At 43.5% G+C, this 26,674-nt stretch overlaps 1 protein-coding gene across 1 annotated transcript; it reads right to left on the reverse strand.

Moving 5' to 3' along the window:
• On the reverse strand, window positions 1-26,646 carry MSRB2 (methionine sulfoxide reductase B2). Its single transcript, XM_011963840.1, has 5 exons — window positions 26,368-26,646; window positions 17,819-17,919; window positions 11,850-11,926; window positions 1,501-1,648; window positions 1-220 (listed from the first exon to the last, which is right to left on the reverse strand). Exons 1-5 carry the CDS (start codon window positions 26,483-26,485, stop codon window positions 116-118), a joined length of 549 nt encoding a protein of 182 aa, XP_011819230.1. The 5' UTR covers window positions 26,486-26,646; the 3' UTR covers window positions 1-115.
• Between the last annotated feature and the right edge of the window lie 28 nt (window positions 26,647-26,674).

The raw sequence follows: 26,674 nt of genomic DNA on the forward strand, positions 1-26,674 counted from the left end.
GACAGCAGCAAACTCAGGCCAGTTTTATTGCAAACAAAGCAAGTCATTCAAGTGAATTATGGAAATTGAGAGTGCACATGAAGGGGTAGCAAGGGAACAGGACTCTTGAAGATGGTCAGTGTTTCCTTGGTTTGAACTTCAGAGCCATGCTGTTGATGCAAAACCTCTGACCATTGGGCCCAGGTCCATCAGGAAACACGTGACCTAGATGAGCTTCACACTGCAAAGGACAGAAGCCTCTGTCATCTCCAAATGGAAACAAAGCTCTTTATGTAAAACCAGACAGACGAACCCCCCCAAAATCACTCCACTCCGGAGTCTGACATCTGTGTTAGGAGAAAAAGTCTATTGCATCCGAATTCAATTAAGAAATGAAAGAAAGCAGAACACAGTCACGGTAAATAGTTTTACTTTATCAATAGGATGTGAGCAAGTTATTAAATTTGGGCCTTTAGAGTTACTTATCTAAAAATGGGGATAATTATCATACCTACATAAGAGAGTGGTGGAGACAATTAATGGATATATTGCACACAAAGCATTAACATAATTTCTGGGTAAGTACTGAATAATATCGTAGTACCCAGTGTATTATTATTATTTATCACTTAAGGCAAAACCACGCTATCTTAATCAGCTTGCCTCTAGTGTTTTACAAAACTCATGAGTCAGAAAACGTAAGCAGCTAAGGATATCAAAATGAATTTGTGATCTGGATTTAAGCCACTCTCTCCTACTGGGCTCACAGAAGGCACAGATGCTGATGTCACCCGCAGCATTGCCCTGCAGGCCAGTGACATGCTGCAGGGTGCAAAAGGAGGTTGGGGAGATGGAGGTGCCAGCCACACTGGGTAAGTCAAAGATGAGATGCCAGCCACTATGGCAGGATAAGGGCTTCCTGCTCCTTATCCCTGCTCAAAAGAGGGTGAAGATCCTACCTCTGTTCTCATCTCTGTGGAAGGCTAGAACCAGAAAAAGCCACATTAGAGAGAAGCTGGAGAAGCCTTTTCTCTTTTTTGCAGTGCCCAGAAGGGAGAGAGTGATCATTACTGGCATGTGTAGAAACCCCATGTGTTCTGGGCTAGGTACGGTGGCCCAGGTCTGTAATCCCAGCACTTTGGGAGGCCGAGGCAGGTGGATCACTTGAGGTCAGGAGTTTGAGACCAGCCTGGCCAATATGGCGAAACCCCGTCTCTACTAAAAATACAAAAATTTACTGGATGTGGTGGCAGGCACCTGTAGTCCCAACTACTTGGGAGGCTGAGGCACTTGAACTCAGGAGGTAGAGGCTGCAGTGAGCTGAGATCGTGCCACTGCACTGCAGCCTGGAAAACAGAGCGAGACTCTGTCTCAAAACAACACAAAACAAAAAGGGAATCCCATGTGTTCTGAAGACAAAAGTACTCCTAGAAAAGGACACCAGATTTGCCAAGACCAAGAGAGCTGTTTGTGGCACTTGGGGCAGCATCAGGGAAAGTAAAACAAAATAAGAAATCTCACCTGCTTGCAGACGACCTCTGTGCGAGCTGATCCTAATGAGGTGTCCAGACGTCTCAGGATCCCTGTGTGGCTTTCATCAGAGCCAGACGTACCATGGGCCTCGGAAAATGAAGGCCACCCAGTTCCGGAGCAGTACTTTTTCTCAGAACTGTGGAAGACATAAACGATACTACAGCTGCTAATGACACTGTCATTAACATGCCAAGAGGGTTTCATGCCCCAACGCGTTGTTCCAGGGAACAGGATGTGTTTCCACTCTCCTCTGCCAGACCCCACACCCAGTTACGTGACAGTCAGTCCCCGGGGAATCGTCCTCACTGCACCTTCACTATCGAAGCCATTGCCTCTCGAAGTGAAAGGACTTCTTGGTCCTCTGATGCTAGAGCCTTCTTTCTGGATGTCCAACAAGGATCTAAAAACACATGGTGCTTTGTGAACTGTGTTGCATATTAGGTAACAGAGATCAAACCCATGTGTTGAAAATGTCAAAAAAGGAGGAATCAAAACGAAATACTAATGGTCGGAGGAAGTCATCGTCATCTTGGTGCAACACGGAAGTATAAGGTCTGATGAGAAAGTCATGCTTAGCAACAGGAATTTCAGGTTATCTAAACACAGAAGCCTGACCAGGGATTCAAAAGCTGCCTCTGGCAACTTCTTAGCTGTGTGAAACCACAGCTCTTGAAGCCTCAGTTTGCTCACCTAGCAAATGGGAATAATATCTACACTACAGGGCTGTTTTGAGGATTTGAGGGGAACTCTGTGAAGTGTGATACAAAGCTTAGCACAGGGCTGAGCACATGGTAAGTGCCCTGAATTCTTGCTGTGATGATGATGCTGATGATGAATTAATGTGCCTGGGTACCTGGCATCAATAACTGCAGTGAAACCTAGCCCTCCAGAAGTCTCCCAGGGACTCATGATGCTGCCACAAGGAGAAGAAGGACAGCAGGTAAATCCACTGACCAAAGACCCACCCTCTAAGTGCTCTGATGGATAAGCTCCCTTAAATGGCACTGGGAAAATAGACTTCAAAAATTGCTGTGGCAAGGAAATGGCTCTCTCTCTCTAAGGAATAAAGAGAAGAACTGAATGTTAGACCCAGCCAAAAGACAAACAAACAAACAAACAAAACAAACTAATCTAAGAAGGAAAAGTGGTAAAGAATCAAATCCCTAGTCTATGAACACAGAAGGATGTGGGTCCAGCCCCACAGGGTCAGTGGGTTTTTCTCCCCGTGTGCGGAGATGAGAGATTGTAGGAATAAACACACAAGACAAAGAGATACAAGAAAAGGCAGCTAGGCCTGGGGGTCCACTACCACCGAGACGCGGAGACCGGTAGTGGCCCCGAATGCCAGGCTGCACTCATATTTATTGGATACAAGACAAAGGGGCAGGGTAAGGAGTGTGAGCCATCTCCAAAGATAGGCAAGGTCACGTGGGTCACGTGTCCACTGGACAGGGAGCCCTTCCCTGCCTGGCAGCCAAGGCAGAGAGAAAGAGAGGAGAGGGAGAGAGACAGCTTACACCGTTATTTCTGCATATCAGAGACTTTTAGTACTTTCACTAATTTGCTACTGCTATCTAAAAGGCAGAGCCAGGTGTACAGGATGGAACATGAAGGTGGACTAGGAGTGTGACCACTGAAGCACAGCATCACAGGGACACGGTTAGGCCTCCGGATAACTGCGGGCGGGCCTGACTGATGTCAGACCCTCCACAAGAGGTGGAGGAGTCTTCTCTAAACTCCCCCGGGCAGAGGGAGACTCCCTTTCCCCATCTGCTAAGTAGCGGGTGTTTTTCCTTGACACTGACGCTCCCGCTAGACCACGGTCCGCTTGGCTACTGGCGTCTTCCCAGATGCTGGCATTATCGCTAGACCAAGGAGCCCTCTGGTGGCCCTGCCCGGGCATAACAGGAGGCTCACACTCTTGTCTTCTGGTCACTTCTCATTATGTCCCCTCAGCTCGTATCTCTGTATGACCTGGTTGCTCCTAGGTTATGAGTGTAGAGCAAGGATTATTGTAACATTGGAATGAAGAGTAATTGCTACAAACTAATGATTAATGACATTCATATATAATCATATCTATTATCTATATCTAGTATAACTATTCTTATTTTATATATTATACTGGAACAGCTCGTGCCCTCAGTCTCTTGCCTCGGCACCTGGGTGACTTGCCACCCACAGAAGGAAGCCTAGCTGACAGCATAAACTCCCACAGAAACAACTGTATAATGCAGCAATTCTCAAACATTTTGGTGTCAGCACCCCTCACGTCCCCTCTGTGTCCCCAAAATTAATAGGGATTGCTGAGAGCTTTTGTCTATGAGTTTCATATGCCAACATTTAACAAGTTATAATTTATAACTGAGAATTTAAAAACATGTGCATTAATTTTTTTTAATATAGGTTGAGTGTCCCTTATCTGAAATGCTTAGGACCAGAAAAGTGTTTTGGATTTCAGATATTTTTGGATTTTGCATTTTACTTGATGGTTAGGCATCCTTAATCTGAAATACTCCAATGAGCATTTCCTTTGAGTGTAATGTTGGTTCTCAAAAAGTTTCGGATTTTGCTGGGCATGGTGGCTCACACCTATAATCCCAGCTTTTTGGGAGGTGGAAGCGGGTGGATCATTTGAGCTCAGGAGTTTTTTTGTTTTTTTTTGTTTTTTTTTTATTTTTTGAGATGGAGTCTTGCTCTGCCACCCAGGCTGGAGTGCAGTGGCATAATCTCGGCCCACTGCAAGCTCTGCCTCCCGGGTTCACGCCATTCTTCTGCCTCAGCCTCCCGAGTAGCTGGACTACAGGCGCCTGCCACTACACCTGGCTAATTTTTTGTATTTTTTAGTAGAGACGGGGTTTCACCGTGTTAGCCAGGATGGTCTTGATCTCCTGACCTCATGATCCACCCGCCTCGGCCTCCCAGAGTGCTGGGATTACAGGCGTGATCCAACGCGCCCAGCCGAGCTCAGGAGTTTGAGACCAGCCTGGCCAACATGGTGAAACCCCCTCTCTACTAAAAATAGAAAAACTAGCTGGGCATGGTGGTGCATGCCTGTAGTCCTAGCTACTCGGGAGGCTGAGGCAGGAGAATAACTTGACCCCATGAAGTTATCTCCAATAACTTGCAGTGAGTGGAGATCAGGCAACAGAGCGAGACTCGTCTCAAAAAATAAAAAAATTTCAGATTTGAGTGCATTTCAGATTTTGAATTTTCAGAGTAGAGATGCTCAACCTGAAATAAATTTATTACATGTTAACATAACATATATTTATGACAAATAATTATACTTTTCAAAATGAAACAAACGTTTCATGAGAAGAGGTGCACTGTTTTACAATTTTGCAAGGCTCTTTAACGTCTGGCTTAAAAAAAGACAACTGAATCTTCCTCTGGATTCAGTCTGTTGCTATGTTGTTTTGATTGAGGTATAAGAGGATGTGGCGTCAAGTGGCCTCAAGTGTGGTTGGAAAAGCCCCTAGAAAAGTCCCCCCCAGGAATCTCTGGGGTCCTCAGACTACGCTTTGAGAACCACAAGTATAGCCATTTGGAGGAAAGGCTTTGATTTCTGAAAGATTTGGGTGTGAATCTGGGATCTGTCTGTTACATCTGTATCACCCTGGCAAGTCATTTAATTTTTTGAAGACTCAGCGTCCTAATCTATAGATAAGTATAAACTAAAAAAAAGTTCTAAGCCACCTACTGACTAAATAGAGCTCTTCTTAGCCAAGGGGACTCCAGAAAAACCTTTAAACCGAGTTTCCAGTCATGATAGGACAGGAGGTCAGACACACCTCGTTATAGCCCCTCCCTCTCGTGGTTTAGACACAACAAATGGCCAGCACTAATGTTTAAATAGAGATCATAAGACTGGCAGAACAGACTCTTTGTGGCAATAATATACCACATTATAAACAGGACCTAAGGCCATGCCAGGCGAGGGTGAAGTCACACACCCCTACACTTAAAGAATCAACTCTGTTATAACTGCCACAAGGGTTTTCTTTTTCTCTAGCAACTAAACAATCACTGGCCTTGAGATAAGCAATGCTGAAGCAATTGCAGCTCATCTACCATCAGACACTGACTAGCTGAGACCCTCTGTTCCACCAGCCATAACTACAGCTTTGATTGCACAAGAGACTGATTCTAGTAACTTTCTCCTGATTAAAAGACCATGAACTGGTTCTGGATGGTTTACAGAGGCTGTGCACTTGCGGGCCTTCATATCCTGAAAGACTTTTGATGTATAGGGTCTAATTGTAATACATTTAAATGTTAAGTTTCTACCCCCAAATAAACATAGGTCATATGTTACATGCATGTCTGTTCAATATGCATATGTCAGGACCATCTTCATGAATTTTCATAGCCGCTTCTGTGATCTGTTAAATAGGTATATTTAGCCAACCCCTTCAGCATAAAGCTCCTACCTCAGCTGCTCCCCCTTCCAAGTGCCTGCATCTGCTCTTGGCTGGGAGTTCGCTTTCCAGCCTGTGGGATGGCCACCCTGAAGACTGTAACCCTTTAGAAGAAATAAAGTCTCCTTTTCTACATTTCTAGATTGTATGATTTTTTAAAGCTAATAATAGCAATGGCATTATCACCTCACTTTCTGTATGTATGCTTAGCATAGTACCTGACACATGGCACATAAGTCAGTAGCTATTTTTTAATTTTTTAATTATTAATACCAGAAATCTATGAAATGTGAGCAGCTGTGGGTCCAACTAGAAGTGTTTGCATGTTCAGGTCAGGTTCTTTGCAATCCTCTTCCAAGGGTTCGAAAACATTCATCTGACCACTCTGCTCAGGGAAAAACATCATTATCTTTTAATCCCAGTCTTTCCATTCTCAACATTATATATAAACTAGTGATCATTAAATGAATTTTGATGGAGAATTATGACTACAATAAAATTTTTTAAATAAATGAACCTAAGACTAATAAAAACTCATTAAAGCATTTTATGGGAAACAATAAACCTTTATTGATGCAATTAGCAGAATCTGGAGATTTTACCAAGTAATATGAGAGGCCTAATGTATATAAGTTAAGACTGGGAACCGAAATATTAAAGCCAATCAGAAATTCCAATATACATATTTAAGTGATTAGGAGATTGTAAGGTTTGCCCTTGAAGAACTAAAACCATTCTGAATCATATACTCTAAAGGATTTTTACTTTGTTTCATTTTATTTGCTTTGGTTTTCCTTGATTTCTGGAAGTTCTACAGTTCCCAAACCAACAGCACAGGCACTTGGTGATAACTGACAGCCCTAACCTCTTAGAAGAATTTCTATTCCTTTGAGGGAATGGGGCACACAAAAGGTTTTTAACAATATTACTTGGTTACCCATGGTGCATAAGACATCAGGACGTTACGTAAAAGGTGAACTAGTATCAGGCTCTGTTTCCTCTTATTTTAAGAAGATTTATGATCGTGAAATATGTGATCCCACAATATATTTTAATAAACACTTTCCCAATAGGCTTATGTGGAAGAAGAAAGGGAGAAGGAAGGAGAGAAGGAGGAGAGGAAGTGGCAGTGGGGGACAATGTCACTTCATTCCAAGTTAGTGAAATGAGAGTCTGGAGTCCCTAGGAGTGTGGCACCACATTCTGGAAAGTGTTCTTGACCCAGATACCTTTGATTAAAGGTCTCTGATTTGGAGAGGCAGAAGCTCTCAAAAACTGTGCACCAAACTCATTCCAACAACTATAGGATGATGATGAGAATGACGGTAAATCTGGCAGATAAGGCTGGCAACAAGGCTCTGGAAAGGGAACTCATGAGTTACACTGGCCGGGATCACCAACAGAGACTGGTTATGTCTTCTGAGAAACTTACACCTGTAATTCAGAAAGCAGGCACCAGAAGGCGATGGCACCTATGTCAACGGTGCTGCCCACGTGGCTTAATGGAAGCTCAGCCAGTGAAGCATGTGGGCTCTGGAGTCCAAAACTGTGGGTTCATATTTTGGCTGGCTACCTACAAGCTGCGGAACCCTGGACAAGTTATTTCATCTTCCTAACTCTCAGTTTCCTCACATGAAATGAGAATAATAATAACACTACAGGGAGCTGCCAAGAGGTCTGATGAAATGATGCACATGAAGAGCCTGGGCATGGCACCTGCCACATGCCCAGAGGGCTCCTTCATTGCTGGGGTGCTTTCCACTCTCAAGAAGAGTGCACTGTACAGGCCCCAGTGGAACCCAAATCCCTGCACTATCGCTTACTAGATAAGTGACCTTGAGCAAGTTAGTTAAATTCTTTAAGCCTGTTTTCACATCTGTTAAATGGGCGTTTTAGTAGCTCCTTATTGGAGGGTGGAGCCCAGTGTCTGGCATGTAAGTGCTCAAGAAGTTGCAGCCACTTCCCTCACATTTCCACAGTGATTTCATAATCACAGCTGCTTTTTTTTTTTTTTTTTGAGATGGAGTCTCACTCTGTCACTTAGGCTGGAGTGTAGTGGCTCAATGAAACCTCTACCTCCTGGGTTCAAGCTCTTCTCCTGCCTCAGCCTCCCTAGTAGCTGGGATTACAGGCGTGTGCTACCGCGCCCAGCTAATTTTTGTATTTTTAGAAGAGCCAGTATTTCGCTATACTGGTCAGGCTGGTCTCGAATTCCTGACCTCCAGTGATCCACCCACCTTGGCCTCCCAAAGTGCTGGGATTACAGGCGTGAGCCACCATGCCCAGCCCATAACCACAGCTTCTGATAGTCCCAACACTGCTATGGCTTCCAAGCAGCAGGACGGATATTATTAATCAACCAATCAAGAAGTACTTACGGAGCATCTAAGTATTCGTTTCCAAGGTGGCTACAACAAAATACCACAAAATGGGTGGGACTCTCTCACAATCTAGAGGATAGAAGTCCAAAGTCAAGGTGTCTGCAGGGCTCTGAAGCATCTAGGGAATCCTTCCTTTCCTCTTCCTACCTTCTAAGGTAGGCAATCTTTGGTTTATAGCTGCGGATCACCAATCTCTGCCTCCATTTTCACATGGCTGTCTCCTCTCTGTCTGGACGGCTTCTCTTCTTAGAGGGACAGCAGTGATTTTGGAACTAGGGCTCACCCCACTCCAATATGATCTTATCTAAACTAATTATACCTGCAGCCACCCTATTTCCAAATAAGGTCACATTCCCAGCTTCCAGAGATTAAGACTTCAACATGTCTTTTTGGGAGACAAAATTCAACCCATAGCAACTTCCATGAGGCTTGTCTAAGAAGGATAAGATGGCCAAGGGGCTCGAGAGCTAATCAAGTTTCTCTCCTTAACTAAATAAAATACTTGAACCAATAGGAGAATAATTAGGTCCTAAATTGTATGATACTGATAAATAGGAATTTGAAGCAGATTAAAAAAAAAAAAAACCCACAGTGTGTGCTATCAGAGGAGGTTTCAGGATAAATCTGGGATCCAAAAATAAGTGGAATTTCAATTAGCATTAGTGGGGCTGAGCAGATCCCAGGAGGCCAGCACAGCACGAAGGGGGTCCCAGGCAGGAAGCAGCCGAGCTGGAGCAGGCAGCTCAAAGGAGCGGGCCCTGCATTTACTTGTTAAAAGAACTACTTAGTTTTGGTTGACCAACTTTCCCTTCACTTTCATTCTACACAAGCATTTGAAGGAATTTTTTTTTTCTGTACCTCTGCTTCCTACTATAGAAACTGGAGACCAGAGACAGAAAGAGAAGGAAAATGAGAGGCAAAACAAGAATATATTTCTAAAACTCCTCTTGAACAGGAAGAAGGCTCAGGAATATAGTCTGCATTTGTATATTCTCATTAATTAGAATATATCTTCCAGAATTCCTCAGGATCAAAAGCACATTCGTGTATACAGCCCTAAGAGGGGTCTATTGCTTAAGAACACGTCATTATGGCCGGGTGCGGGGGCCCACGCCTGTATCCCAGCACTATGGGAGGCCAAAGCGGGCGGATCACCTGAGATCAGGAGATCGAGGCCATCCTGGCTAACATGGTGAAACCCCATCTCTATTAATAATACAAAAAATTAGCTGGGCGTGGTGGCACACGCCTGTAATCCCAGCCACTCAGGAGGCAGGGGAATCGCTTGAACCTGGGAGGCCAAAGTTGTAGTGAGCCGAGATCACGCCACTGTACTCCAGCCTGGACGACAGAGCGAGACTCCATCTCAAAAAAAAAAAAAAATCATTACTAACTTGCATCAACTGCCTGGCCTGAGTCAGGCATGGCAGGCATTGCTCTATGCTTTTCCATGTATTAACTCATGACTCAGATCATCCTCCCAGCAACCTTATGAATTAGTTACTATTATCTTCATTTTACAGGTGAGGAAATCAGACACAGAAAGGTTAAGAAATTTGCTCAAGGTCACACAGCAATGGAGCCAGGATATATACCTTGGCAATCTTAACCATTCTACTGCCTCTCCCGTAAATGAGTGCATCTTTAAGAATAGTATATTCTGGAACATAAATAATCTTCAGGAATATATTATTTCCTTCAGCTGCAGTAGCAGTAACAAGAAAGAGGAACAGAAACAAACTCAGAAGTCTTTAAGAATGCAAAATGGAAACTTTTCAACTGAAACTAAATGGTTACACAAAAACAAATAAGGTTGATGAATTGGCAGTCCCTTAAACTGGCCACTTGGTCAGTGGGCTTTTGGAGAATCGGCTGGTTTTCCTATTAGTCTTGGCTGTTTCACAACCTCCAGGACCTGGGGTTGGTCACTTAACTTCCTTAATTTGAACTAGCATTGTGCTAATATAGTAGCCTCTGGCCACATGTGACCTTCTAAGTTTAAATTAATTAAAATTAAATTTAAGTTTAAGTTAATTAACATTAAATTTAAGTTTAAATTAATTAAAATGAAATTGAAAAAGTCAGCTTCTCAGCCATGCTAGCCACATCTTGAGTGCTAAACAAGCATATGTGATGAGCAGCTACCACATGGCCAGATACAGACATCTCCATCACCACAGGAAGTTCTACTGGACAGAGGTTTGTGCTCTGGACTCAGGACCCTCCTGGTTCCAGTATTCTGACACTACAACTAAGTCTGCAAGGTGAAAGGAAGGGAAGAAGGCCCCTTCTTTTTCAGATGCAGAAACCGGAACATCAAGGAAGGGGAAGAGTGAAGACTATGATTTAGGAGAATGCTCTTGCAAGGATGATTTATCTTCTTATTCACAGTGTGAAGAGGGAGACAGAGCACTGCCTGGTGCCTGCAGTAACAAGGGAGCCTTTGACACGCTGGCAGCATGGTTCTATGGCTTAAAGTTCATGGGCCATCTCAAAGCCCTACCTCTCCTCTTTAACAGAACCAAACGTCAAGAAATAACTATTGTCTCAGAAACCTGAGTCCCACATTTTACTGTGTCAAAATTAACCTCCTTCTAGTTTCCCCCATGCCAATGTGAATGGGTCTGGGCAAAGGCCTGCCCATCTGTGAGCATGGAGGAAAATTGATGCTAATCGCTCCTCATCCTTGCAGGCGGGTCCGGCTTCCTAACGCAGCCCACATTAGCAGCCAGTCGGGCAGGAAGGCCCAGACTGCTCAAAGCCCAGAGGACAGAAGGAAGCACTGCCTAATGGGTGATGCACAGAGCGGCTTGATTTATATTTTATTCTAAACTAATTTAGGGTTGATGCAAAAGAAAGGAAAACATCTTTGAAGTTCTGAAAAATAGGACTTCAAAGATATTTTCCTTTCTTCTCCATCGAATCTACTTTTTTTTAAGACTGTTTCCTGCATGTCTAAACAAAAAAGCCTTTGTTGAGAGATTTCAGATCCTGATTGACTTAAAAGAGGCTTTGAAATCAAGGGACAATTAAATTTACTTTTAGCTATATAGAAGAGGGTATGGTATTCACTACTGTCAAGCATTGTGGGGAATCTATCCTCATAAAATTCTACATTTCCTAAATTAAATTATAAACCCATTTTCCCTGGGAGAGAGTTTTAATCACATGGCCCAGCAAATATAATCATGGTTTAGATTTCTTTAAATACTTTCCCTCTAAAAAAAAACTCTAAGAGTTTTATCATAAGGTGCCCACCAAGTTTTATTTCCTTGCTATTTCTTGAGGATAGAGGAAGGAAGAATATAAGCTAAGAAGTCTCGTTAATGGCTCTAAATGCTAGAAATAAAAGTCAAGATAGGCAAGTATCTCATATGAATAGCGCTCCTTACAGCAACAATGCAAAATGAGAAGGGCAATTTAAAAAACAAAATGGGTATTATGGGTATTTATTTATCCAAGATCTCAAATGAAACACAGCAGTAAGAACCTGGAGGTTTGCTCTCCTTCCGTAGCTCTCAATTCTTTATCTTACCTGAAGAGTGGACTATCGCAGCACACACAATGATACATTCCTGCTTCCTTGTTATTCAGGTAGATCCCACTGAAAGGCTGAAAGTAAATTAGATATGTCACGTTCAGATTTCTCATACTACTGGCAGGAGATGATACAGCAGATTTAAATCCTGGGTAAGTCCCCAAATCAAGGAATTTCTGTACTAATTTGACGAAGTGCAAATAACGCCAGAGAGAAAATTATAATGCACCCAATGAAGCAGCCTGCAGATGTATTTACAGCCAGGGCTTTATTGCACCCAATATTCAAATTATGACATTGATAATCTTTGTATTCATATAGGACTTTTCATCCAAGAGCATCAAAGTCAGTGAAAAAGCAAGAGAACAGAGTCTTGTCCTCTGTGATTGTGTGAGATTTCGTTCTCCCTTTTAAAAGAGTTAATACAACAGGAATCTAATCCACTAACATACTTTGAACTCTCCAATTAAAGACAGAATATAAATACATAAAAAGCATAGTTCAGTGAGATCAGGGATTTTGCCTTTAATATGCTTCACATAATGTTTAGGACACGGTGTACTTAATAAATGTTAAATAATGAGCTAGATTCTCCCCCCACCAACCCAGGTTACTACTTAGATGAAATTACTACGTTCATTGTAAGTTACAGGGTTTGCAAGTTTTCAGAGGTATTCTGAGAGGAGAACAGGAGACAAGTCAATGAATGAGTCAAGTCAATATTTTTTTAAATGTTATTTCTCAAACTTGATTTTTTTTTTTTTTTTTTTGGAGATGAAGTCTCCCTGTGTTGCCCAGGCTGGAGTACAATGGCACAATCTCAGCTCACTGCAACCTCCACCTCCCGGGTTCAGGTGATTCTCCTGTCTCAGCCTCCCGAATAGCTGGGACTACAGGTGCATGCCACCACGCCTAGCTAATTTTTGTACTTTCACAGTGTTAACCAGGCTGGTCTCGAACTCCTGACCTCGAGCGATCTGCATGCCTCAACCTCCCAAAGTGCTGGGATTACAGGCACTTGCTATGAGCCACTGCACCCGGCTGATGACTTTTTTTTAAAGACCATTTTTGCCCAAATTCTTTTGTCATCTCCTCTGTCAAAGAAAATTAAAGAAAAATCAACCCTTGCACAAGCTGACTATGAAGATCCACTATCACAGGGCCTGGCAGCAGGCACTATCCCCTCCTATGGGCCAGAGGAAAGCCAAAACACAGAACAGCTCATCAAGTGACAAAGCTGACTCAGGAAATCTTCAGACCCCTCCAGGCTTCCCAACTCAAAAAATTCACAGGTCAAACATCCAAATTCCCTGTGGTAGTTTAACAGCACATTTTCAGTGGGCTGCATAACAGACAATTTCAAATTAACCTACTGAGCCTACCATCTGGGCACACTTGGATGTTTTCCTTCTTTAAAACCCTAAACTTAGGTGCAGAAATCCGAATGGTAGTGAGCTGGTCCTTTATGGCCAGTCCCCTCAAATGCCTGCTCCCAACACTGGCACTAGTTGGCAGCTGTAAAGAAGAGGAAGTTGGCCTGGTGTGGTAGCTCATGCCTGTAATCCCAGCACTTTGGGGGGCCGAGGTAGGTGGATTACCTGAAGTCAGGAGTTCAAGATGAGCCTGGCCAACATGGTGAAACCCCATCTCTACTAAAAACACAAAAATTAGCCAGATGTGGTGGCACATGCCTGTAATCCCAGATATTCGGGAGGCAGAGGCAGAAGAACTGCTTGAACCTGGGAAGCAGAGGTTGCCGTGAGCTGAGATTGCGCCACTGCACTCTAGCCTGGGCAACAGAGCAAGACTCCATCTCAAAAAAAAAAAAAAAAAGAAGAGGAAGTTTCCCATCCTTCCCACCTGGGCTGAAGATGCATGCATGCAAAACAGGACTGCCAGTTCCAAGGCTGATCTAGAAAAGCCTTTTCATAGGATCCAGACAGCCTGGGAAGACTCAAAACATAATTTCATTATTGCAGGGGGGCAGTTGGACAGAGGAAGCGACAGATAACTGCTATCACAGTAAGCAAAATAAAAATTAAAAAATCAGTGAAGGCCAGGTGCAGTGGCTCACGCCCGTAATCCCAGCACTTTGGGAGGCCGAGGTGGGTGGATCACCTGAGGTCAGGAGTTCAAGACCAGCCTGGCCAACATGGTGAAACCCCATCTCTACTAACAATACAAAATATTAGCCGGGTGTAGTGGCAAGCACCTGTAATCCCAGCTACTCGGGAGGCTGAGGCAGAATTGTTTGAACCCAGGAGGCGGAGGTTGCGGTGAGCCAAGATCGCACCATTGCACTCCAGCCTGGGCAACAAGGGCGAAACACCATCTCAAGGAAAAACGAAATCAATGAAAAGGAATACTCAGCCAACATAGTTTCTGAAATGACATCTACCCACTCTCTCCTCGCCTAGCTTCCTGATGTGCCCTCCCTCTCCAATTTTATACAAGTCCTGTAACTTATTTCGGGTTAAACTCAGCTTCTTTCTCATTTCTAGTATTTACCTGATAATCTAATATAAACCCAGGTTGAGCTGGGTGCTAATGTTGCAGAGGTGGGCAGCAAAACAGTTTCTGCACTCAAAGAATTTGCTACTTAAGTGGGAGGAAGACACACGTGAGCTGACGATTTATACCATGTGGTGACAGCTATGATAGAGACGGCATGGAATTCGGGTAGCGCTGTACCCTTCACTAGGAAGGGAGTTTCCACAAAGGCTTTCTGTATCAGATATTATCTGAGATGGTTGGGGGGAGTCTTTTTATTAACCTTTTATTATTATTCTAAATTGCACAACTGATTGTTGTTTATTATAGAAAAATGCCAACACTAAGCTGACTTTTGAATGAGGAAATGGAAGAGTATTTCTGGCAGGCAGAACACCTTGGGCAAGGGCCACATGAGAGAAGGGGGCAAAGAGGAGGATGGAGAGAGATGATGCCAGAAGGCAGGTGAGACCAGGCCAGCTGGGGTTGGTTAGATCGTGACAAAGAGCTTAAACTGTGTCCTACTGGAAATGTGAAGCTACTGGAAACTTGTAAACTGAGTGGACGCCTGATTGGAGTTGGTTTTTAGAAAGATCACTTGACATTCAGGTAAAGAATGAGCTGGAATGGGGCAAGATGCCACCAAAGGCAGAGAGCAATCCAATGTCCCTCACACATGCAGGCCTGGAGTGTGCTCCTGCTCAGGCAGAGCAGTGGAAATAAAAGAAAGAGATTCAAGAATACTTAGAAGAGAGAAATGAAATGCCTGGCTGCACAGGGAGGGGCCAGGGTCAGAGAGAGAATGACGTTCCAGATTCCCTTGCAAGGTCTGCTGGACCAACGGCAGTTTGCCATTCCATCTTGTCAATACAACACACCTGCTGGAAACAGGTGACACACTCAAGAGGGATGACTGCGGATAACTTCACACAGGACTGTTTACAAAGGTGCGGACAGGGCCAGTGGAAATCCACAAGTGAGGGCAAAGCATCCTAGGCTAATGACTTTGAGAAGCCATGGCCTCCACTAGGCCTGTGGGACAGAGGAAGAGGGAGTGGCCAGAACCTGGTGAGGCTGCATCTGCAGGGGAGGGCTGCCTGCAAGAGCTGCCACCTGCAATACAGGAACATAGCCACTGCCAACCTGCAGCCCTACAGAGAGAATGCTGGGCCCTAGTGATTTCTCCATCCCACCTTTAGATCTCACTGGTGTCTCCCACTGGCTAAACCGAATCAATAGCTGCAGGGAAGAGGAACTGCTCACTCTTCCTAGAGCTCAGAGCAGGGGAATCCCGTGGAGAGTGGATCTGGAGAGTAGACAGAGAATGACCTGCACAAAACCTCCCTTCTATTGATACTTGACTTTCAGTTATTGCTCAGCCAGCCTGTAAATTTATTCATTGGTCTAGCAGAGTGCTAGCATATTACTGTTGCCCAAGAAAAAACATGCAGGACTAAATTTTAATTTAGAGTCACCAAAGAGACACCTTCAATGTTTTATTTATCTTCTCTTAGGTGAACAAAGCTAATGAAGGCTTACATTGCTGCAATATTCTAAAAAGTTAAACATGGAAATGGATCCATGGAAAGGGATTTATAACATTAGTTAAAATAATGAATGATGCTCATTTTGTCAAATGGCCAAATACAGAGAGTATATTGCACCATCTGTTTGAGAAGCCACAGATTTATTTTCCTAAACATCTGGCAGCTCATCTCTAGGTTCTCTGTACGTACCAAGCCCTGCCTGGCTCTGCACCTGAGAATTAGGGTTGGCTTAGAATACTCTGGGAATACATACAACTGCTCACAGAGTATCATGTGGTTCCCTTGTGCAATCTACACAAATGGCTAATGTAGTCTCTTTCCCAATGAGGGCTTTAGTAAAATCCCACCTACAGGAAGTTTTCAAAAATACCAGCATTTCAGGAGACTCTATTGGGATGTGCTGGTCCTTCTGATGGCTTTAGCACTGGAGAAACTGAGGGTGACACTGTGATTACAATGGCAGTGCACGTGGGTAGTGACATGAGAGTGCTGACAAAGGAAAAAACAGTCATACTCTACTATGCTTGAAGCCACAGGGCTGGGGTCCACTCTGTGGGATCTGCTTCACTAGTAAAAATATCTAATAACAAAGTTCAATTCAGAAAAGCTACATTCCAGCAGCTATATTTCGGTCTAAGACCACTGGTTAAGAAATGCGGCACTATGCTCTCATTTATATGTGAGAGCTAAAGAATTTGAACACATGGAGGTAGCGAGTGGAAAAATGGATAACAGAGCCTGGGAAGGGTGAGCAGAGTGTTGGGGGGGGATGAAGAGAAGTGGCTTAAAGGCCACAAACATACAGTAAGAGAAAAGGAATATGCTTAGTGTCTGACAGCAGAGTAGGTGGATGACACTTAATAAAAATGCATTGTATTCGGGTGACAGACACCCTGAATACCCTGCCTCGATTACTATGGATTATATATGTGTAACAAATTTTCTCATGTACCCCAGAAACTTGTACACACACACACAGACACACACACAGACACACAGATAAATGCAGTGCTGTAAAAAGTGATGTTATAATGAGGAACCAATGAGGGTTGTTTTCTCAGAAAATGAATGAAAGCCGAGATTGCCGAATGCAGTTTAAATAATGTTTGCACCTCTTACCTGGCAGTCATTCAACATTCACAAAAGTTGATTTTTTGGATGCCTACTATGGCCAGCCACCACGTTAGGTGCCAGGGGTTATAGCAGCAATGGAAAATGCTATGAAGGAAGAGTTCTGCTAGAAGCAAGCCTAGCTGGGGGCTAAGAGAAGGTTTCCCAGAGAAAGTGAGATTTGGGCTGAGAGCTACAAGGTAGGTCTGAATGAATGGGTGGGGGGTATGGGGAGGGATGATGGGAGAGAAGAAGGAATGCTGGGTGCAAAGGCCCTAAGAGAGAAGGGAGCCCAGGGTGTGTGAGAGCTCAAGGGTGGTGTGGCCAAAGTACCGGGTCAAGAGGGAAGATGGCTGGATTTGAGGATAGGGGTGGGAGCCAGGGGCCATTAGGACCTTATTAGTCATCTCATACTTTTCTTTTTCCTTGAAAGCACTGGGCAGCCACTGAAGGTTTTGAGCTGGGGAGTGATATGGTCAGATTTGTGTTTTCCAAGAACTCTTTGGCTGCAGTGTGGAGAATGGGTTGGCTGGAGCAAGAATGGCCATGCGCAGAGAAGGTGACAGTGACTTGGCCCTGAGGGGAGGTGATAGCGGTGCACGGAATTGAAATGACAGGAAGGTTCTTTAGGAGTCAGAACAGAGATGATGTGTCCAGGGAAGAGTTTCAGGTTTCTACTCGATGGATATCAACACTCCGAGAAGGGGACAATGGAAGAGGAGTGTTGCTGGGCAGTTGGGTTTCATAGCTGGACCTACTCCAACTGCCCCCTCACTGCCAACACACGCAATCAGAAAACTGTAAACCAGCTTAGCTTACCGGTTCCGTTCCCTTTTCTCTCGTGACGTAGAACTGCTCTGGGGTTAGTTTCTTTTGCCACTCACTCTTGGCAAGAGGCAGCTCACACGTTGCAAGAGACCCTGTATTGTTAAACAGGAGTTTTAAAAATTAAAACAAAAACACCTGATGGACTTTTCTTCCTTGGCTTTTTTCCCTAAGTGCACTGTCACCCAGCAGAATAATCCAGTCCCTTCCTCTCTCTCCCACGAGTTTATTCTTCATGGGGACCAGAAGGCTAATGCCTTCACTGACTATTTAATTTAATAAGAAATTAATAAGAAGTAGAGAGCCAGTTTTCTAGTCCTCCTGGGGCATAGAAGTGAAAGAGGCAGCTGAAATATGAAAGAATGCAGAATATATTCCCTTCAGGTACCTAAGGGTAGAAACTGATCCTCTATTCTCTGATGACTTTCAGAGGAGCAGTTGCTGTCAGGATCTAACCAGAAGTAGTTGAGGCATTGGACAGAAAAGAACCGTGAGCTAGTCGGTTATTAAACTCTTCTCCCTTGCTGGTTTATAAGGATAGCTGTGATTTTCTTTGTCAAGGGAGGTCTCTATTTTAAAAATCTTCTTGCATGGAACAAAAGAAGAAACTCCCACAGCATATAGTCCTGAAAGGGAAACAGCCCTACAGTAATCTATTATGATGCTTCATGGTTTTTGTCCATATTTCCATATTTTGTTTTCCTCTTTCCTACTCGCCTTGGCATCTATATTACTACATTTATTCACATGAGCATAAACCAAGTAACTAGAGCAATACTCTCTTTAGCCAAAGGGAGTAGGAAGTCCAACTCCTATAATAAATGTTTTTAATCATCCAACATTAAGAATTGGAAAGGATTTTGTAATGTGTCCAACTCTTCAGTTTACAGATGAGAAACAGAGGCCCAAAGGGTTAGTAATCTGACTATGGCACTGAAGATGAAATGTTAAATGCCCGTGATGCCAGCATCTATATATCAAACATGTCAGAAGTTACAGTTGAAATTCATTTTAGGTTACAAAAAAAAGTCCTAAATTGTCCTTCGGCAAGAAAAGACTTATCTTCTCTCCAGTTTATAATACCGAACAATATTGCATTTCCAGTGATGCATATAGCTGATTGCTTACATTTTGCTAAAAGGTTTTTAAACTATTTAATATATTAGAAGTTTTTTTTCTTTCTTTTTATTACTGTTATTATTTTTACACAAGGGCTCCTCTAGGAGGTATCTTTTATTAAATATACTGTTTATAAGACTACAGGGGTTTCTTTTTACTATATGGAAATATATATCTGAAATTCCTATGGAATATACCTCAGTTAACATGTGATTTTTGGGGTATTTGACACTTTGGGGACAAAACAAAATGTATTTATGTGATAATTACTATTGCTCAATGGCCTTCAGAGTTATCCTGCAGAATGTCAAGTAATAAATGAAGAAGGAATTATAGAATTTTTTAAATCACAATTTTGTAAAAATCATCAGAGGATTCCAAAACCCATTTCGACTGCTGGGGAACAGAATAGTCACATCTTCCCAAAATACAACCCCAGAGTTTATTAATTACAAAGAAGAAAAATGCCACTACTTTAACCAAGTAGGCTAAGCTAGCATCACCAACAGCGGGACAGGTGACATCTTGTCTTCCTGATGTGATGCTCTGGAAAGGACACAACATCACCAGTAAAGTTTTCCTGCTGAAAACATTCAATCTGTGTTTCATGAAGAAACAATCACATAAGTGAAAATTGAGAGAAATTTTCACTTTCCTGTGGAAAGCAAGGACTCTCCACAACTGAAACCAATGTGTGACCCTTTATTAAATTCTAGATCCCAGAAAAAAAATAAGAGCTATAAAATACATTGTTGGTATATGGTGGAAAATTTGAATATCAACTATGTATTAGACAAGGGTGCTCAATTTCCTGAGAGGAAAAACGTCTTGCGGTTTTGTAGGAAAACATCTTTGGTCTTAGGAAACATGCTGAAATATTTAGCAGTAAAGTGTCATGATGTCTGCAACTCTCAAATGGTTTAGCAAGAGAAATATAAATAAGTAAGTGTGAGTGCGTGAGTGTATGTTTGTGTGTGTGTGTCTCAGTGTTGGGGGAGAGATGGGGAAGAGCACATGAATCTAGAAAGAAACTCCATCTCCATGAGATTTTTCCCAATAGCCCATAATCCCAGTTTAATTGTGAGGAGAAACATCAAACAATCCCAGACTGAGGGACATTCTACAAGGAACCCCACCAGTACTCCTCAAAACTGTCAAGGTCATGAAAAACAAGGAAAGACAGAGACAGTTTTGACAAATGTACTATGATGGTGTCAATAGATAACCAGGGGGACCTGGGTGAGGGGTTTTGAGAACTCTGCACTATTTTTATAAATTGTCTATAAATAATCTAAAATTATTCCAAAATAGAAAAGCTTATTTTTAAAAAACTATCTTCTCCATGGCTACCCCTGTACCATCAAGCACTATGGGAGAAAATCCCCCACCTGGGGAGAGAGTTGTCCTTATAAACTCAGAGTTAACTCATCTCACTGGGGTTTCAGTGAACCCTGGTGAGTATTATCTTTCCCCAGTCAGCTCTCTTCCCATTTCTCTGCAATGGGTGTTTTAAACCTTTTCCACTCTCAGAAATGTAAACTAGTACAACCACTATGGAAAACAGTGTGGAGATTCCTTAAAGAACTAAAAGTAGAACTACCATTTAATCCAGCAATCCCACTACTGGGTATCTACCCAGATGAAAAGAAGTCATTACATGAAAAAAGATACTTGCACACACATTTATAGTAGCACAATTTGCAATTGCAAAAATATGGAGCCAACACAAATGCCCATCAATCAACTAGTGGATGAAGAAATGATGGTATATATATATATATATATATACCAAGGAATACCACTCAAAACAATGGCATTCACAGCAACCTGGATGGAATTGGAGACTATTATTCTAAGTGAAGTAAGTCAGGAATGAAAAACCAAACATTGTACATTCTCATTTATAAGTGGGAGCTGAGCTATGAGGATGCAAAGGCGTAAGAAGGATACAATAGAATTTGGGGACTCAGAGGGGAAAGGATGTGAGGGGGGATGGGGAATAAAAGAGTACACATTGGGTACCGTGTACACTGCTCGGGTGATGAATACACCAAAATTTGATAAATAACCATTACAGAAATAACTTATTCATGTAATGAAACACCACGTGTTCCCCAAAAACCTATTGAAATTAAAAAAAAAAAAAAAAAAACCTTTTCCATTCTCCTCAAACCATGGTCTCTATTACATCTCCCCTTCCTCTCAACAGATTCCACTTTTGCAAAATCAAAAGCCACAAACCTTCTTGCTTCCAAACCATCACACTTAACAATACCTACATCTACCCTTTTTCCATCTTGTCACAATGGAACAAGTGACTGCCTCTGATATGGTTTGGCTCTGTGTCCCCACACAAATCTCATGTGAAATTGTAATCCTCAGTGTTGGAGGTGGGGCCTGGTGAGAGGTGATTAAATCATGGGGGCCCTTTGGTGCTGTTCTCGTGATAGTGAGTTATTGAGAGATCTGGTTGTTTAAAAGTTCACCTCCCCCTCTCTCTCTTCCTCCTGCTCTGACCATGTAAGATGTGCTTGCTTCCTCTTCACTTTATACCATGATTGTAAGTTTCCTGAGGCCTCCCCAGCCATGCTTCCCATACAGCCTGTGGAACCGTGAGCCAATTAAACTTCTTTCCTTCATAAATTACCCAGTCTCTGGTATTTCTTTATAGCACTTTGAAAACAAACTAATACAAGCCTCCTCCTGTCTGTTTTTTTGCCACTTCTGTTCAGGATCCTATCTCTTTTTGGCCACCCCAAATGATGAAAAAAGGGAATGCTTTAGCCAGAGGCACTAAAAATAGCAAGAACAGGCTTTGCTAGTAAGAGTGAATGTCCTGGGTTCCTCCTCCCATATTTAAACTCTGGTCCTGTGGGGGAATTTGTGAGACCTAATCCCCGGCTATCACTGACATTTGTCAAGGAAAGGAGTAAACAGCATCATAATAAAACACCCTCCTCTTGGCTGTGGCAAAGATCTTGCATTTTTCCTGTGGATAGGTAAGAGGACCAACTTTAGGTACTAAGGTTGGAATTTACAGTCTGTGAAGCTGGCTTTATCTTCCTATCTCCTTTCAGGGAGGAAGTGGAATGGGCTTAGAAAAAAACCCTATTGTCTCCTGGAAGCACTGTCCTTAATGTGACTCAACAGGCAGTACAATATAGTAGCTGACACTGGAAAGTGGGAATTAGAGAAGGGCTAAAAGTCAGTGGGACTCTCATGAATTTGAGAGTGGGACTCTCAAGTACCTGTTTTAAAGCAGGTACCTCCTTCGCTTTGAACCTAAGGCTTGAGTTTGTCTGGGTTCCCAGCTCCCTCTCCCACACCTCTATATTTTGTTACACCTATTAGAGAGTGACTATCTGTTCGTCAGACACCACCTTCTCCCTGTGCCCTAATTTTTTAAAGAGACTGGGTGTCACTGTATTGCCCAGAATGGAGCACAATGACTATTCATATGCATGATCAAAGCACACTACAGCCTTGAATGCCCAGGCTCAAGTGATTTTCCTTCCTCAGCCTCCCAAGTAGCTGAGACTACAGGTTCATGACACAGTGCCACGCTGTAATGTTTTCTTTTTAAGTTTAAAATATATAACTAGTATTTAAATTGCTAACTGAAAGAATTAAGCCTTCATCTAAGTACAATATGAAAGAACATTTTTAATGGTTCTTTTAATCCTTATCAACGTGGACCTTTTACACTATTTGTAATGTGTGTGAAAGCTTTAGTGGGTAGGCAATAATGTTTAGACTAGTTCTTGTTCAAGCACCAATTATGCAACATTTAGCTGCAGATTTGCCAGCCTAGAAGGCTCAGTCAAGGGCACACAGACTTTGCTTTGATAGCGCAATGACAAACGCTCAGTTGGGTACACCCAGGTCAGGATATATGTGTGCTGTATCACTTTAAGAGGTTTCTTTGACCTGGATGTTAAGAGCTGAATTATGACATTCCTTGCCCCCCAACTTCCAAATTCATATGTTGAAGTCCTAATCCCCAGTACTTTAAAATGTGACTGCATTTAGAGACAGGGCCTTTAAAGAGGCAATCATGTTAAAATAAGGCCATTAAGAGGGGGACCTGGTCCAATAAGACTGGTGTCCTCATAAGAGGAAGGAACAGCAGGGAAAAGGCCACCTAAGGACACAGCAAGAAGGTGGCTGTCCCCAAGCTAAGGAAAGAGGTCTCAGGACAAATCTCAGGACAAGTCTTGGTCTTGGACTTCCAGCCTCCAGAACCATATGAAAATAAATTCCATTGTTTAAGTTGCCCAGCCTGTGGTATTTTGTTATGGCATCCTTAGCAAATGAACACACTGGGGTTTTAGAAAACAACCAAAGTTTAAATAAAAATTGCAGTATGAGTAAATTCTGAGCAGTTTTATCAAACAGCAATTTAGGCACGTGTGCATTAGATACACGACAAGTTCTCTCACTTGGGAATGAGTCAAGTCTTCTGGCCACCATGGCTAGAGAGAGGTTTCCACACTGGTTTTGTCCTTTTGTGTGTGTGTGCAGGTATTTTCTGTCCTCTGCACCACGTGCAGAGGGTGCTACACATTTGTAGCACCCTTTGGGGGCTACACATTTTCCAGATTCCCTCTACATTCTCTTGCTATCTTCACTATGAAAACACTTATCGGTTGCTGCTATTGCATGAGATAGCTACACAACTTTACTTTGAATTATGCCTTAATAAACTCAAATTCTTTGGAATTCCCTTCTCTCTGTGTGCTGTGATTTGCACAGGTCATATATCTTGTTGGCCAGAAGTTCCACGGGGTAGGCCTCAACTTTTTCATCCCTAAGGAAATCCGCTATTGGTCCTATCGTTACCTACTTGGTGCCTTCTTCAGGTTTTGCTAACCTTCCTGGCCACAGTTGCTATACTGCCAATTGTCACACATAAGCCCACTTCATTTCAATAAATAATGTGGTGAATCTAATGGAACTCATCAGAAACTGGTATTAAAAGAATCCCCAGCCCATTCTGATCTGCAGAACTAGTCTCTCCCATCACAGTGCCTGGACTATTTTAACCCTATGCCCAGGATGGTTTCCTAGCATAGTTATCTCTAGAAAGAATATTTTCCTGAAGCAACAGATTTTTTGCTCCAGAATATTTCTTACTTTCCTTTTTCAGTTTGCTGTTTGTCAACCTGGATAAAAAAAAAAAAAAAAAAAAAAACACACTCTGAGCATATGAGAAATTGCAGCACTGGAGAAAAATACTGTCATTTCAGTATCTTCTCATTTCCTCCCTCCCAGTTTCTCTCTAACACTCCCTAAGCCCATGATTTAACTTAAATGTAGCTATGTTTTTGTTCTTTCCACTTATTTATGTAATCATAACTAACATTTATTGTGTGCCTGCTAAGTGTCAAACATTGTAACAAAATATTTAATTAAAAAGTTATTCTGTACAACAACCCTACCATTATCATTAGCCTTATTTGATAGAAGGAAAAAAAATCTGAAGTTTAAACTTACCAAATTCAAGAAACATGTCCAAAGACATTGTTACAAACTGAATGTTATGTGTTCTCCCTGCTCCTCTCCCCATTCCCATATGCTGAAGCCCTAACTCCCAGTGAGATGGTATTTGGAGATGGGGCTTGGGAGGTTATTAGTTTTAGATTAGATCATAAAGGTGAGGCTCCCTTGAGGCATTAGTGGTCCTTCCTGAGACAGTCACGTGAACACAGTGTAAGAAGGCAGTCAACTGCAAGCCAGGAAGCAGGTCTGCATCAGGAACCAAGTCCGTTCCCACCCTGGTCTTGGACTTCCCAGCCTCCAGAACTGTGAGAAAATGTCGGTTAAGTCACCCAGTCCATGGTGTTTTGCAATAGTAGCCTGAGCTCAGACACAGACCCTGCAAGTAACAGAGAGCCAAGACTCAAAATCTGCATCTATTCATGCCCAAGCCCTTCACCACAGAACTACTCCCTGTTTATCATTTTTAATGACTGCCTAAAAGTTTGTTGAATTTAATTTTCATGATTTACGTAAGTATTTCTTAACTGATTTGGGTTACAGCCAGTTTCCATTTTATAAGAGACTAGTGTTTAAAGCATCTTTGCATATATCTTCTTGTTCTTCTTTTAAACTATTTCTGTCGAATAAATTCCCAGGAGGGATATCTGATAAGGTACACAGCTCCTGTTACCTACTGGTATCTGGCCAAATTTTAATGTTGGTGGAGAACTTCAGATCCCAGGGCAATTCATTAGGCTGCTTCTGACAGCAGCAATTATAGCCATGAAGTAGTTACCGCTATAACCACCATCCTGTATCAAGGGGTTATAGAGAGCTCGTCGGTAACTGTGATCTGTTTCTATTACCTGTGGTTCTTGGCAAAACAATGCTTGGCATACAGTGGGCTCACAAAGGTCATCAAACTGACTGACCAGAGACACCAGTGGTTAGAAAGGCCATAGCTGGAAGTCATGTTGGATCAGCTAACATTTCACAACGCCAACGCTTTTATTTAGTTAAGTATTCTTTTAATACTGCAGTTTGAAAACTTCAGGGGCTAAAAAGAGCTCAGAATGAGTTGGTACATTTTCATCAGTTGGGTATCTCTGAATGTCTTCAATGAACATATATAAAATTGGATTCAGAGTGGGTCAGTCTGGCAACCGCCCAGGAAGCCAATCCCCTGGGGCACTAAGAAATAGACCTGAAATACAGGGGTAGCTGGCACAGGTCTCCCGAGGTGACTCCTTCCTGCTTGGTGAAGTGTGCAGGTACCCACATCCAAGAGAGGATCCAAAGGCATTTCGCAGAAATCTCTCTCTCTCTTTCTCTCTCCTCTCTCTCTCTCTCCCGCCCTCGTCTCAGTCTCAGTCATTAACAATGGCTGTCACCTTAAAGAAGGAAAAAATGATCAACCCAGTCTCCCTGCCTCTTAGACACACTTATGGGAAGACAGCAGGGCAGGAAACACCCCAGGAATCCCTAGTCTGAACTGCCTGTTTCTCAGATGCTGGAAGGAAGCCTGCGGAACTACGCAGAGGGCTGCAGTGCAACGTACTGGAGGCCTTCACTGGGGCGCGCGGGCCCGGCTGCTGCAGCCCAGACCGCGGGCCTTCGCCTGGAGTCCCGGATAGGGGTCAGGGGTCCCCGAGCCCTACTTATGCCCCCACTGCCCGCGCCAAGAGAAAAAAAAAAAAACAATTACCGCACATTTAGGGGGCTCATGTGTTCATTTCCTTGAATTCTCACAGGGGTCAGTCCCCACCCCGCCGCCACCAAGTTTACAATCCGCTGTCCCAGACCCTCAGGTCGGGGGGTGCGGGGGGGGCAGGGGTGCCTGCCCGGGCAGCGCCCGGCCTGTACCGGCCTTAGGCTCCCGGGTGCAGCGGGTGAAATGACGCCGAAAGCCATAGGCAGCGGTGGGGCCTGCGGGACCCGCGTCCTACCTGCCTCCCCCAGTACCGGCCCAGTGCAGGGTTCGCCGCCGCCCGCTCGGCCCCGCACCGCCCGCCGAGGCGCAGCTCCGAGGGTCAGGCCTCGGAACAACCACAGGAGCCACGCCATGACGCCCGCTCCGGCGCCGCCCCGCCCTCTGCCCTCTGCCCTCTGCCCGTCTCTGCCCCTGCCCCCATCCTACCCCTCCCCCATTCTCTCCCCTCCGTCGGCGCTAGTCGGCCTCCCTCCCCACGCTCCGCCCACAACGCCCGCCACCTCTTCTCCCTCCCCTGCCCCTCCCTCCTTCCCTCCTTCCCA

The sequence above is a fragment of the Colobus angolensis genome, unplaced genomic scaffold (genome assembly GCF_000951035.1).
Source record: "Colobus angolensis palliatus isolate OR3802 unplaced genomic scaffold, Cang.pa_1.0 Scaffold63, whole genome shotgun sequence".
NCBI lineage: Eukaryota > Metazoa > Chordata > Mammalia > Primates > Cercopithecidae > Colobus > Colobus angolensis.

Excerpts from the sequence above, each read along its gene's own strand:
- MSRB2 (XM_011963840.1), bottom strand. The coding sequence starts at position 26,485 with ATGGCGTGGCTCCTGTGGTTGTTCCGAGGCCTGACCCTCGGAGCTGCG. Across the intron at positions 17,920-26,367 it reads GCCGGTACTGGGGGAGGCAG|GGTCTCTTGCAACGTGTGAG; the intron begins GTAGGACGCGGG and ends TTAACAATACAG. Across the intron at positions 1,649-11,849 it reads TGCGATAGTCCACTCTTCAG|TTCTGAGAAAAAGTACTGCT; the intron begins GTAAGATAAAGA and ends TGTCTTCCACAG.